Raw genomic sequence first — 12,443 nt, 5'->3', positions numbered from 1 at the left:
ACTGAGAGATGGAATGCAGCTCTCCTCTTATCTGATATGAAGAGAACAAACTAGCTAGCACATCAGTCTCTCTCCCCACCTCCCTTTCCTCTCCTCCCTTCTCCAACCACCTGACCACGTGTCCCTTCTCCACCTCCTCAGTTTAACAGCTCATCCCTCTCTCCTGTTCAGGAACATTCTCTGATCTTCCTCACTGACCACACAGACCTATACGTACAAAGATATTGTCACATCAGTTGAGTGTATCTGCTCTTTGACCTAGTGCTGTTGAAAGATGTTATAGAACCATCACAGAAATACACACATACACAAAGATACGCAAAAACACATGCAAATATGTACAAATAAACACAGAGGCCTCATGCTCTTAGTTGGCTTTAGCTAGTTCAATCTCACAACCTCATAACTAGCTACCAAGAAGCCATTTCAGGCTATCAATCAAGTTAGAGTAGCTAGCTTGTCTAACTATTTTAGCTGGCATGCTAGACTTGAGAAAAGCAAGCAATAACTAAATGTGCTGAGTAAGAGTCACATCCCTTTCAATATTTTACCCAGATTTTAGCATAGATGCAGAGAAGCATATTTGTGACTCGTTTCAGGAAACTAGGCGTATGTCGCCACGTCACTACTTCACAGGAGAGGCATTTCAAATCAAAAATCAAATCAAACTTTATTTGTCACATTTGCCGAATACAACGAGTATAGACCTTACCGTGAAATGCTTACTTACAAGCCCTTATCCAACAGTGCAGTTCAAGAAGAGTTAAGAAAATATTTACCAAATAAAAAATATATAAAAAGTAACACAATAACATAACAATAACGAGGCTATATACAGGGGGTACCGGTACTGAGTCAGTATGCGGGGGTAAAGGCTAGAGGTAAATGGTACATGTAGGTAGGGGTGAAGTGACTATGCATAGATAATAAACAGCGAGTAGCAGCAAAACAAATGGAGGGGGGTCAATGAAATAGTCTGGTGGCCATTTGATTAATTGTTCAGCAGTCTTATGGCTTGGGGGTAGAAGCTGTTAAGGAGCCTTTTGGTCCTATACTTGGTGCTCCAGGACCGCTTGCCATGAGGTAGCAGAGAAAACAGTCTATGACTTGGGTGACTGGAGCCTTTTGGTCCTATACTTGGTGCTCCAGGACCGCTTGCCATGAGGTAGCAGAGAAAACAGTCTATGACTTGGGTGACTGGAGCCTTTTGGTCCTATACTTGGTGCTCCAGGACCGCTTGCCATGAGGTAGCAGAGAAAACAGTCTATGACTTGGGTGACTGGAGCCTTTTGGTCCTATACTTGGTGCTCCAGGACCGCTTGCCATGAGGTAGCAGAGAAAACAGTCTATGACTTGGGTGACTGGAGCCTTTTGGTCCTATACTTGGTGCTCCAGGACCGCTTGCCATGAGGTAGCAGAGAAAACAGTCTATGACTTGGGTGACTGGAGCCTTTTGGTCCTATACTTGGTGCTCCAGGACCGCTTGCCATGAGGTAGCAGAGAAACAGTCTATGACTTGGGTGACTGGAGCCTTTTGGTCCTATACTTGGTGCTCCAGGACCGCTTGCCATGAGGTAGCAGAGAAAACAGTCTATGACTTGGGTGACTGGAGCCTTTTGGTCCTATACTTGGTGCTCCAGGACCGCTATGCCATGAGGTAGCAGAGAAAAAACAGTCTATGACTTGGGTGACTGGAGCCTTTTGGTCCTACTTGGTGCTCCAGGACCGCTTGGTGCTCTATGACTTGGGTGAGGACCGCTTGCCATGAGGTAGCAGAGAAAACAGTCTATGACTTGGGTGACTGGAGCCTTTTGGTCCTATACTTGGTGCTCCAGGACCGCTTGCCATGAGGTAGCAGAGAAAACAGTCTATGACTTGGGTGACTGGAGCCTTTTGGTCCTATACTTGGTGCTCCAGGACCGCTTGCCATGAGGTAGCAGAGAAAACAGTCTATGACTTGGGTGACTGGAGCCTTTTGGTCCTATACTTGGTGCTCCAGGACCGCTTGCCATGAGGTAGCAGAGAAAACAGTCTATGACTTGGGTGACTGGAGCCTTTTGGTCCTATACTTGGTGCTCCAGGACCGCTTGCCATGAGGTAGCAGAGAAAACAGTCTATGACTTGGGTGACTGGAGCCTTTTGGTCCTATACTTGGTGCTCCAGGACCGCTTGCCATGAGGTAGCAGAGAAAACAGTCTATGACTTGGGTGACTGGAGCCTTTTGGTCCTATACTTGGTGCTCCAGGACCTTGCCATGAGGTAGCTTGCCATGAGGTAGCAGGAAAACAGTCTGCTGGAGCCTTTGGTCCTATGACTTGGGTGACTGGAGCCTTTTGGTCCTATACTTGGTGCTCCAGGACCGCTTGCCATGAGGTAGCAGAGAAAAACAGTCTATGACTTGGGTGACTGGAGCCTTTTGGTCCTATACTTGGTGCTCCAGGACCGCTTGCCATGAGGTAGCAGAGAAAACAGTCTATGACTTGGGTGACTGGAGCCTTTTGGTCCTATACTTGGTGCTCCAGGACCGCTTGCCATGAGGTAGCAGAGAAAACAGTCTATGACTTGGGTGACTGGAGCCTTTGAGGTAGGTCCTTGGGTGATACTTGGTGCTCCAGGACCGCTTGCCATGAGGTAGCAGAGAAAACAGTCTATGACTTGGGTGACTGGAGCCTTTTGGTCCTATACTTGGTGCTCCAGGACCGCTTGCCATGAGGTAGCAGAGAAAACAGTCTATGACTTGGGTGACTGGAGCCTTTTGGTCCTATACTTGGTGCTCCAGGACCGCTTGCCATGAGGTAGCAGAGAAAAGTCAGTCTATGACTTGGGTGACTGGAGCCTTTGGTCCTATACTTGGTGACTGGAGCCTTTTGGTCCTATACTTGGTGCTCCAGGACCGCTTGCCATGAGGTAGCAGAGAAAACAGTCTATGACTTGGGTGACTGGAGCCTTTTGGTCCTATACTTGGTGCTCCAGGACCGCTTGCCATGAGGTAGCAGAGAAAACAGTCTATGACTTGGGTGACTGGAGCCTTTTGGTCCTATACTTGGTGCTCCAGGACCGCTTGCCATGAGGTAGCAGAGAAAACAGTCTATGACTTGGGTGACTGGAGCCTTTTGGTCCTATACTTGGTGCTCCAGGACCGCTTGCCATGAGGTAGCAGAGAAAACAGTCTATGACTTGGGTGACTGGAGCCTTTTGGTCCTATACTTGGTGCTCCAGGACCGCTTGCCATGAGGTAGCAGAGAAAACAGTCTATGACTTGGGTGACTGGAGCCTTTTGGTCCTATACTTGGTGCTCCAGGACCGCTTGCCATGAGGTAGCAGAGAAAACAGTCTATGACTTGGGTGACTGCAGCCTTTTGGTCCTAGAAATGGTACAGAGAAAACAGTCTATGAGCCTTTTGGTCCTATACTTGGTGCTCCAGGACCGCTTGCCATGAGGTAGCAGAGAAAACAGTCTATGACTTGGGTGACTGGAGCCTTTTGGTCCTATACTTGGTGCTCCAGGACCGCTTGCCATGAGGTAGCAGAGAAAACAGTCTATGACTTGGGTGACTGGAGCCTTTTGGTCCTATACTTGGTGCTCCAGGACCGCTTGCCATGAGGTAGCAGAGAAAACAGTCTATGACTTGGGTGTCTGGAGTCTCTCAGAATGTTATGGGCTTTCCTCTGACACTGCCTATTATATACATTCTGTTCAAACGTTTGGGGTCACTTAGAAATGTCCTTGTTTTGGTCCATTGAAATAACATCAAATTGATCAGAAATACAGTGTAGACATTGTTAATGTTGTAAATGACTATTGTAGCTGGAAACGGCAGATTTTTTAAATGGAATATCTACATAGGCGTACAGAGGCCCATTATCACCAACCATTACTCCTGTGTTCCAATGGCACGTTGTGTTAGCTAATCCAAGTTTATAATTTAAAAATGCTAATTGATCATAAGAAAAGCCTTTTGCAATTACGTTAGCACAGCTGAAAACTGTTGTCCTAATTAAAGGGGCAGCAGGTAGCCTAGTGGTTAGAGCGCTGGACTAGTAACCGAAAGGTTGCAAGATCGAATCCCTGAGCTGACAATGTAAAAATCTGTCGTTCTGCTCCTGAACAAGGCAGTTAACCCACTGTTATAAGAATTTGTTCTTAACTGACTTGCCTAGTAAAATAAATAAAAAGAAGCAATACAACTGGCCTTCTTTAGACTAGTTGAGTATCTGGAGCATCAGAATTTGTGGGTTCGATTACAGACTCAAAATGGCCAGAAACAAATAACTTTATTCTGAAACTTGTCAGTTTATTCTTATTCTTGTCAGTTTATTCTTGTTCTGAAATGAAGGCTATTCCATGTGAGAAATTGCCAAGAAACTGATGATCTCATACTACTGTGTACTACTCCCTTCACAGAACAGCGCAAACTGGCCCTAACCAGAATAGAAAGAGGAGTGGGAGGCCCCTGTGCACAACTGAGCAAGAGGATAAGTACATTAGAGTGTCTAGTTTGAGAAACAGACGCCTCACAAGTCCTAAACTGACAGCTTCATTAAATAGTACCCACAAAACACACGTCAACAGTTGGCGACTTCAGGATGCTGGCCTTCTAGAGTTGCAAAGCAAAAGCCATATCTCAAACTGGCCAATAAAAAGAAAAGATTAAGATGGGCAAAAGAACACAAGACACTGGACAGAGAAACTCTGCCTCTTCATGGCAACCGGTCAGGATGCTCTCGATGGTGCGGCTGTAGAACTTTTTGAGGATCTGGGGACCCATGCCAAATCTTTTCAGTCTCCTGAAGGGAAAAGGTTTTGTCGTGCCCTCGTCACGACTGTCTTGATGTGTTTGGACCATGATAGATCATTGGTGATGTGGACGCCAAGGAACTTGAAACTCTTGACCCACTCCATTACAGCCCCGTTGATGTTGAAAGGCGGACCTGTTTTCCTGTCGTCCACGATCATCTCCTTTGTCTTGCTCACATAGAGGGAGAGGTTGTTGTCCTGGCACCAGTTCTCTGACCTCCTCCCTATAGGCTGTCTCATTGTTGTCGGTGATCAGGTTGTGTCGTCAGCAAACTTAATGAGGGTGTTTGACTCGTGTTTAGCCACGCAGTCATGGGTGAACAGGGAGTACAGGATGGGACTAAGTACACACCCCTGATGGGCCCCAGTGTTGAGGATCAGCGTGGCAGACATGTTGTTGCATACCCTTACCACCTTACCACCTGCGGGCGGCCCGTCAGGAAGTCCAGGATCCAGTTGCAGAGGGATGTGTTTAGTCCCAAGGTCCTTAGCTTAGTGATGAGCTTCGTGGGCACTATGGTGTTGAATGCTGAGCTGTAGTCAATTAACAGAATTCTCACATAGGTGTTCCTTTTGTCCAGGTGGGAAAGGGCAGTGTGCAGTGGAATTGAGATTGCGTCATCTGTGGATCTGTTGGGGCGGTATGCGAATTGGAGTGGGTCTAGGGTATCCGGGAGGATGCTGTTGATGTGAGCCATGACCAGCCTTTCAAAGCACTTCATGGCTACTGACGTGAGTGCTATGGGACGGTATTCATTTAGGCAGGTTACCTTCGCTTCCTTGGGTACAGGGACTATGGTGGTCTGCTTGAAACATGTAGGCATTACAGAAAATGTCAGTGACGACACTTTCCAGTTGGTCCGTGCATGCTTTGAGTACATGTCCTGGTAACCCATCTGGCCTCGCAGCTTTGTGAATGTTGACCTGTTTTAAGGTCTTGCTCACATCGGCTCCGAGAGCATTATCAGCTGGTGCTCAGTGCTTTAGTGTTGCTTGCCTCGAAGCGAGCATAAAAGGCAGTTAGCTCATCTAGTAGGCTGGCGTCACTAGGCAGCTCGCGTCTGGGTTTCCCTTTGTAATCCGGAATAGTTTTCAAGCCCTGCCACATCTGACGAGCGTCAGATCCGGTGTAGAACGATTCAATCTTAATCCTGTATTGACGCTTTGCTTGTTTGATGGTTCGTCTGAGGGCATAGGGCGATTCCTTATAGGTGTCCAGATTCGTGTCCCGGTCCTTGAAAGCGTCAGCTCTAGCCTTTAGCTAGATGCGCATGTTGCCTGTAATCCATGGCTTCTGGTTGGGATATGTACGTACGGTCACTGTGGGGATGACGTCGTCGATGCACTTATTGATGATGCCGATGACTGAGGTGGTATACTCCTCAATGCCATTAGATGAATCCCAGAATATTTTCCAGTCTGTGCTAGCAAAACAGTCCTGTAGCGTAGCATCCGTGCCATCTGACCACTTCCGAATTGAGCGAGTCACTGGTACTTCCTGCTTTAGTTTTTGCTTGTAAGCAGGAATCAGGAGGATAGAATTATGGTCAGAATTGCCAAATGGAGGGCGAGGGAGAGCTTTGTATGCATATCTGTGTGTGGCGTAAAGGTGGTCTAGAGTTTTTTTCCCTCTGGTTGCACATGTGACATGCTGGTAGAAATTTGGTAAAACTGATTTAAGTTTGCCTGCATTAAAGTACCGGCCACTAGGAGAGCCACTTCTGGGTGATCATTTTCTTATTTGCTTATGGCCCTATAGAGTTGGTTGAGTGCGCTGTTAGTGCCAGCATTGGTCTGTGGTGGTAAATCGATGGCTACGAATAATATAGATGAGATCTCTCTTGGTAGATAGTGTGGTCTACAGCTTATCATAATGTACTCAGGCGAGCAATACCTTGAGTCTTCTTTAATATTATACATCGCACACCAGCTGTTATTGACAAAAAGACACACACCTTCACTCCTCTTCTTACGAGACGTGGCTTCTCTGTTTTACCGGTGCATTGAAAATCCCTCCAGCTCTATATTGTCCGTGTCATCGTTCAGCCACGACTGTGAAACATAGGATAAACCAGTTTCTTAATGTCCCGTTGGTAGGATAATCATAATCGGAAGTCATCCATTTTATTTTCCGATGATTGCATGTTAGCAGGTAGAATTGATGGCAATGGGAGTTCTCGCTCACCTACAGATTCTCAAAAGGCAGCCTGATCTCCGTCCTCTTTTCCTTCGTCTTTTCTTCACGCAAATTAAGTGGATCTGGGCCTGTTCCCAGGAGAGCAGTATTACTTTCTCATTGGACTCGTTAAAGGAAAAATATTCTTCCAGTCCGTGGTGAGTAATCCCAGTTCTGATTTCCAAAAGTTATTTTCGGTCATAAGAGACGGTAGCAGCAACATTATGTACAAAATAAGTAAAGAAATAAGTTACAATCAATCCCCCCAAAAAACTAACAAAATAGCACAAGTGATTATGGGCATGTAAAACGTCAGCCATTCTCTTCGCTGCCATTTTAAACATAAACATAACATTTGAACGTAAACATTTGTTTTTTTTAACAAAATATGCACTTTTGGGAGAAATGCCTTCTGAACCATGTGAACCTTTATGTGCCTTAATAACAAACGTGTATGCCATCTTTAAATAGGAATACATTTGTTAGATAACAAGCCTAGTTGGTTTAACCATGGAAACAGACAGGTACCTTCCTGCAAGCCATCATTGGCTTAATAGATGGGCTGGACATGCCGAGAGATGAGATCGGATTGGTCTGTCATGTAGCATGCTTCTTTCTGTAACATGAGAGGCTCAGTATGTGTAGGCAATTCTTTCTTTTGAAAGATATCATGAAGAACTGCAAAAGTGTTGCTCTCCACTTTCTGGAGGACTGAGTTTTGAAATCAGTGAAATGCCCGGTGGAAGCAGAGTATGATAAGGAGATGGAGAAAATTCTGGCATTTGATTGCAAATATGCAGAGGGAGTCAGAAGGAGAACACAGAAGGCTGTTGTATAAAACACCTGTCTCCGGATTGCATCTTCATACTAAGGGTAACCATGGCATACATGACAGAGAGGGAGAAGCGTTCATCCATGTATATGGTTAGGAGAGTCTAGCTAGGTCAATTTTCAGATATTATACATGTTAATTTTGTCAAAAAGTTGTTTTCATTACTTGCTAGCTAACATTACGTGTATGATCTGTGTAGTAATATTATTTGTATCTCAGAGGCATTTGAATTGCTAGTTATAGCCTAGCTAACATTGAACCTAGTTGGTTAGCTACCATCAGATTCATACAGGGTAGTTGTAACGTCCGTTGTTTGAAGGAGACCAAGGCGCAGAGTCATTTGTGGTCATCATATTTATTAAATGAGAACCAGCAACAAAATAACAAAGTGAAACCAAAACGAACGTACCATTCCGTAGGCTACAAGAGCTGTACAAAAACAAGATCCCACAACATAGGTGGGAAAAAAGGCTACCTAAGTATGATTCCCAATCAGAGACAACGATAGACAGCTGCCTCTGATTGGGAACCACACTCGGCCAAACACAAAGAAATACAAAACATAGAATTCCCACCCCACATCACACCCTGACCTCACCAAATAGAGAAATAAAACGTCTCTCTAAGGTCAGGGCGTGACAGTAGTAACGTTATGAGTTGGGATTATGGTTCATTGTTTAGCTAGCTAGCTACATGTCTAATCAAAAGACTCCCCTATACAAGTAACCATTTCAAAGTACCATTTACACCTTCTGTATCCTGTCCATGTAACAAATAAACTTTGATTGTATTTCATATAGCATGCATTTACCAGAGACATTAATGTGAAGAACAACATGACCTGCACCAAAGTCAAATTAGGATTTAACGTTAGGCCAACGAGACAGTGTCCAAGTTCATTAGAATACCCTTCTTTTAGTTCTTCACACTCACAACCGTAAACTATTTCATGTAATTAACTCGCTATTAATTTGTAAACAATGATATTTTGTGAGTTTATTTTTCTGCAATAATTCATTCAAATGAGCTCAATTTAAGATGTTGTCAGCTATATGATATGGTTATTATTTGAACTGGCTCGCAGCTAACTTAAAGTTAACTAACGAGATAACAAGCTAGAAACAAACCAAAACATTTAGAAAGTTGCTTTTAGTTGCCTGGTTTTCTAGATTGACATACTGTATATTAAATTCATTTTTAAACTGATGGGTTTACTGGTGTTAAAATACACCAGTTATGCTATTTTGGACCACCAGGCTGCAGCTTGTCGTTTTTTGTGTTTATACTTATATTGTCGGATGACAAATGGTGTCACTGGGACAACTGTCTACAGACATGTCGATTGACGTAGTATAACCCAGTCTTTAGTCTTGAAATCTTCGGTTGTTTAGTATACTACTGTACACACTCTGTTCAGCACATGGCCCACATGTGAATCCTTAAAGAGATGGGTGGGGCTAAGGCTTAAGAGGATATGAACAATGGTGAATGGGTGTAGACAAAGAAGAGCTCTCCAGTAGGTGTACCAAAACATTTAAGGGCCACTTTCTCAAAAAATGGGGTTACAAGATGATCAACTTTCAAATCAGAATTACTTTCCCATTGTTCCTCATTTGTAGTGTATAATATACCATTTTCTAGCTCTGAGTCTCTACTTGCACAAAACACAATTTCAAATTTTGCTACATAAGACCAAATCGAGCCGGTCGGACACATTGTGTTTCTTTTAAACAATAACCACCAGTCAGGACAGTCAGCTCAAGAGGTATGGTAAGATATTCCGAAAAATAAACCTTTAAAAAAAATACTTATAAGTAAGCATAATGATTATGGCTCTCAGTTGCAGTAAAAAACAGTTTCAGTTGTTTGAAAAATGCTAAAATGCTAAATTCTCCAACTTCCACACACGGATGAGCTAGCCATCCTCATAGGACCACCCCCCAGCCATCCTCATGTACTTTGGGCCTCCTCAGATTACATACACACAGTCAACAAACAATTTGCGCGTGCGCGCTGGCAACGAGGACACAGACCTGTAGATTCCAGCGCATCCTCAATGAGTGGAGGTAATCGCAGTCCATCCATGACCTCCCTGCAATTCCAGAGAGAGAGAGAACGAGATAGATAGAGAATAAAAGAGAGAGAGAGAAAGAATGATGGGGGAAGATAGAGAGTAGGCGCGATGGTCAGTGAACTCCTACACACGCCCACCTCAGCTGCAGGCAGAGACAAAACACACAGAAAGAGATGAAAGGCAGCACAGCAGCTGGCAAGCACACACACACACACACACACACACACAGACACGGCACACACACAGTCAATACCTTAGGAGTAGTGGAGAGTTCCAGGGAGCTGAAGCCTCTGCTCTCTTCTCGGTAGCGTGGGAGAGAGAGTTGCCGAGAGAGAAGAGGGGAGGAGCAGAATGAAATAAAAAATATGCAGTTTTTCCAAACGACAACCTCCGTCTGTCTCCTTCCCTTTTTTTCTACAACTGATTTTGCACAGTGGTGTGTGTGCGCCGAAGTTCTGAAAGCTTTTCAGCACTCCCTCTTGCTCTCTCCCGCTCACACACACGGACCCACTGCCAAATGTATTTACTTATAATGAAATCCAGACTGTGAGAGTGTGTGTGTGTGCGTGCGTGTGTGTGTGTGTGTTTTTGCTGAGCGATTAACCAACATTTCGGTGGGGGTTCAGTTATTAAAATTTGCACCAGTGCGCTAATCTAAGAAACATAGGAGAGATATCAGCCAATCCACCGCATCCGCATCCGCCTATGTCAGCCTTCCTTATCTTCGGTGGAAGGTGGCTGAGCTATAGTGGTGTATGTCAGACCATAAGTCATCCCGAAAATTGGTCTTTTCATGAAAACATCTGTAGCGTCTGAATGGTTCGGCTATTACTACAAACTACAGTATTATCCTTTCTGCTCTACGAGCCCAACAAGTGTCACAGGACTCATCCGAAGTTGGTAAAGCTGATGTGCCAATTTGTCTGTAGCTGTCTGAACCGTTTGAGCTACAAACTAATATGTGGAAAGGGGAGACTCTCATGAACGCTTGTCTGAAGGTAACCTATACAAAAAATAGAAGTAAGGGAGATTTTGTGCAAAAAAAACAAGGGGTTAAATATCTGTAAAAAAAAAAAGTATCTATATATATATACAGTGCCTTGCGAAAGTATTCGGCCCCCTTGAACTTGTAACCTTGCCTGAAACTAAGAAACCTCACCTTCGTTGAACTGTGTGTGATTCAATGTGAATCACTATAATTGACTGGTAAACACTGTGTGGAGCAGGGCCTCTTGTGCTAGAGAAGAGACTGCTAGCTAGTGGACAGAAGAGCAGGCAGATACTCCTTTACAGCTGAGGCAGGCTCCCTCCCCTGAAAGTCCTCAATCTTGGTAACGATTCCAGTATCACGATACCATGATACTTGCTTTTCCATGGCAAAGAAGAAAACACAAAGCAGACTTACCTCTATGTTCCTTTAAAAACCTGCTGTATATAAAATATTGTGTGATATAGCTTGGAAAAATACAAATGTGACACGTGACAGAAGGCGGTGTGTTTGCAACATTATAATGTTGTTTCTCAGGTAAATAAGTCTGCTTCATGTTTTGTTTCCTTGCCACAATATATCCATGTATTGCGATACTGCTATTGTGATAACCCGATTGGTTAGAGTAGGGCCATGCATGGCCGGCCCCAGGCAACCCCCCCCCCCCCCCCCGTTTCAGCCATGATGGAAACACAAACGTCTGAGTCTTTTTAGACCAAGCACAGGTTTAAATACCTCCAGGAAATGGCCCACAAGACTGGACCCAGTGAGGCCCCAACATCGCTCGCCTATCGCTGTCTCCTACATTAGTAGAATCCTCTCCCTTCTCTGTTTCATTTCTATAAGTCCTCACCCAGGGACCTCCACTCGCCTCCCCAACTTCCCTCCTCACCAATAGTATACAGTGCCTTGCGAAAGTATTCGGCCCCCTTGAACTTTGCGACCTTTTGCCACATTTCAGGCTTCAAACATAAAGATATAAAACTGTATTTTTTTGTGAAGAATCAACAACAAGTGGGACACAATCATGAAGTGGAACGACATTTATTGGATATTTCAAACTTTTTTAACAAATCAATAACTGAAAAATTGGGCGTGCAAAATTATTCAGCCCCCTTAAGTTAATACTTTGTAGCGCCACCTTTTGCTGCGATTACAGCTGTAAGTCGCTTGGGGTATGTCTCTATCAGTTTTGCCCATCGAGAGACTGACATTTTTTCCCATTCCTCCTTGCAAAACAGCTCGAGCTCAGTGAGGTTGGATGGAGAGCATTTGTGAACAGCAGTTTTCAGTTCTTTCCACAGATTCTCGATTGGATTCAGGTCTGGACTTTGACTTGGCCATTCTAACACCTGGATATGTTTATTTTTGAACCATTCCATTGTAGATTTTGCTTTATGTTTTGGATCATTGTCTTGTTGGAAGACAAATCTCCGTCCCAGTCTCAGGTCTTTTGCAGACTCCATCAGGTTTTCTTCCAGAATGGTCCTGTATTTGGCTCCATCCATCTTCCCATCAATTTTAACCATCTTCCCTGTCCCTGCTGAAGAAAAGCAGGCCCAAACCATGATGCTG

General features: G+C 44.4%; 1 protein-coding gene across 2 annotated transcripts in view; it reads right to left on the bottom strand.

Annotated features, from left to right (window-relative positions):
* Window positions 1-10,379, bottom strand: part of LOC115109726 (coiled-coil domain-containing protein 136-like) — a 72,422-nt gene extending 62,043 nt beyond the window's left edge. Inside the window, exons 1-2 of one of the 2 annotated variants that reach the window (XR_003860548.2) lie at window positions 10,134-10,379; window positions 9,840-9,898 (exon numbers count right to left, since the gene is read on the bottom strand). Coding sequence is in view for 1 of the 2 variants with exons in the window: in XM_029635000.2 (XP_029490860.1) it covers window positions 9,840-9,891 (52 nt within the window). In the remaining variant the exon portion in view is untranslated. The remainder of the gene's footprint in view (window positions 1-9,839; window positions 9,899-10,133) is intronic. The other variant, XM_029635000.2, reaches the window with a different exon arrangement.
* Between the last annotated feature and the right edge of the window lie 2,064 nt (window positions 10,380-12,443).

Source organism: Oncorhynchus nerka, linkage group LG25 (assembly GCF_034236695.1).
Source record: "Oncorhynchus nerka isolate Pitt River linkage group LG25, Oner_Uvic_2.0, whole genome shotgun sequence".
Lineage (NCBI taxonomy): Eukaryota > Metazoa > Chordata > Actinopteri > Salmoniformes > Salmonidae > Oncorhynchus > Oncorhynchus nerka.
This window is presented reverse-complemented; position numbering and strand designations above follow the sequence as displayed.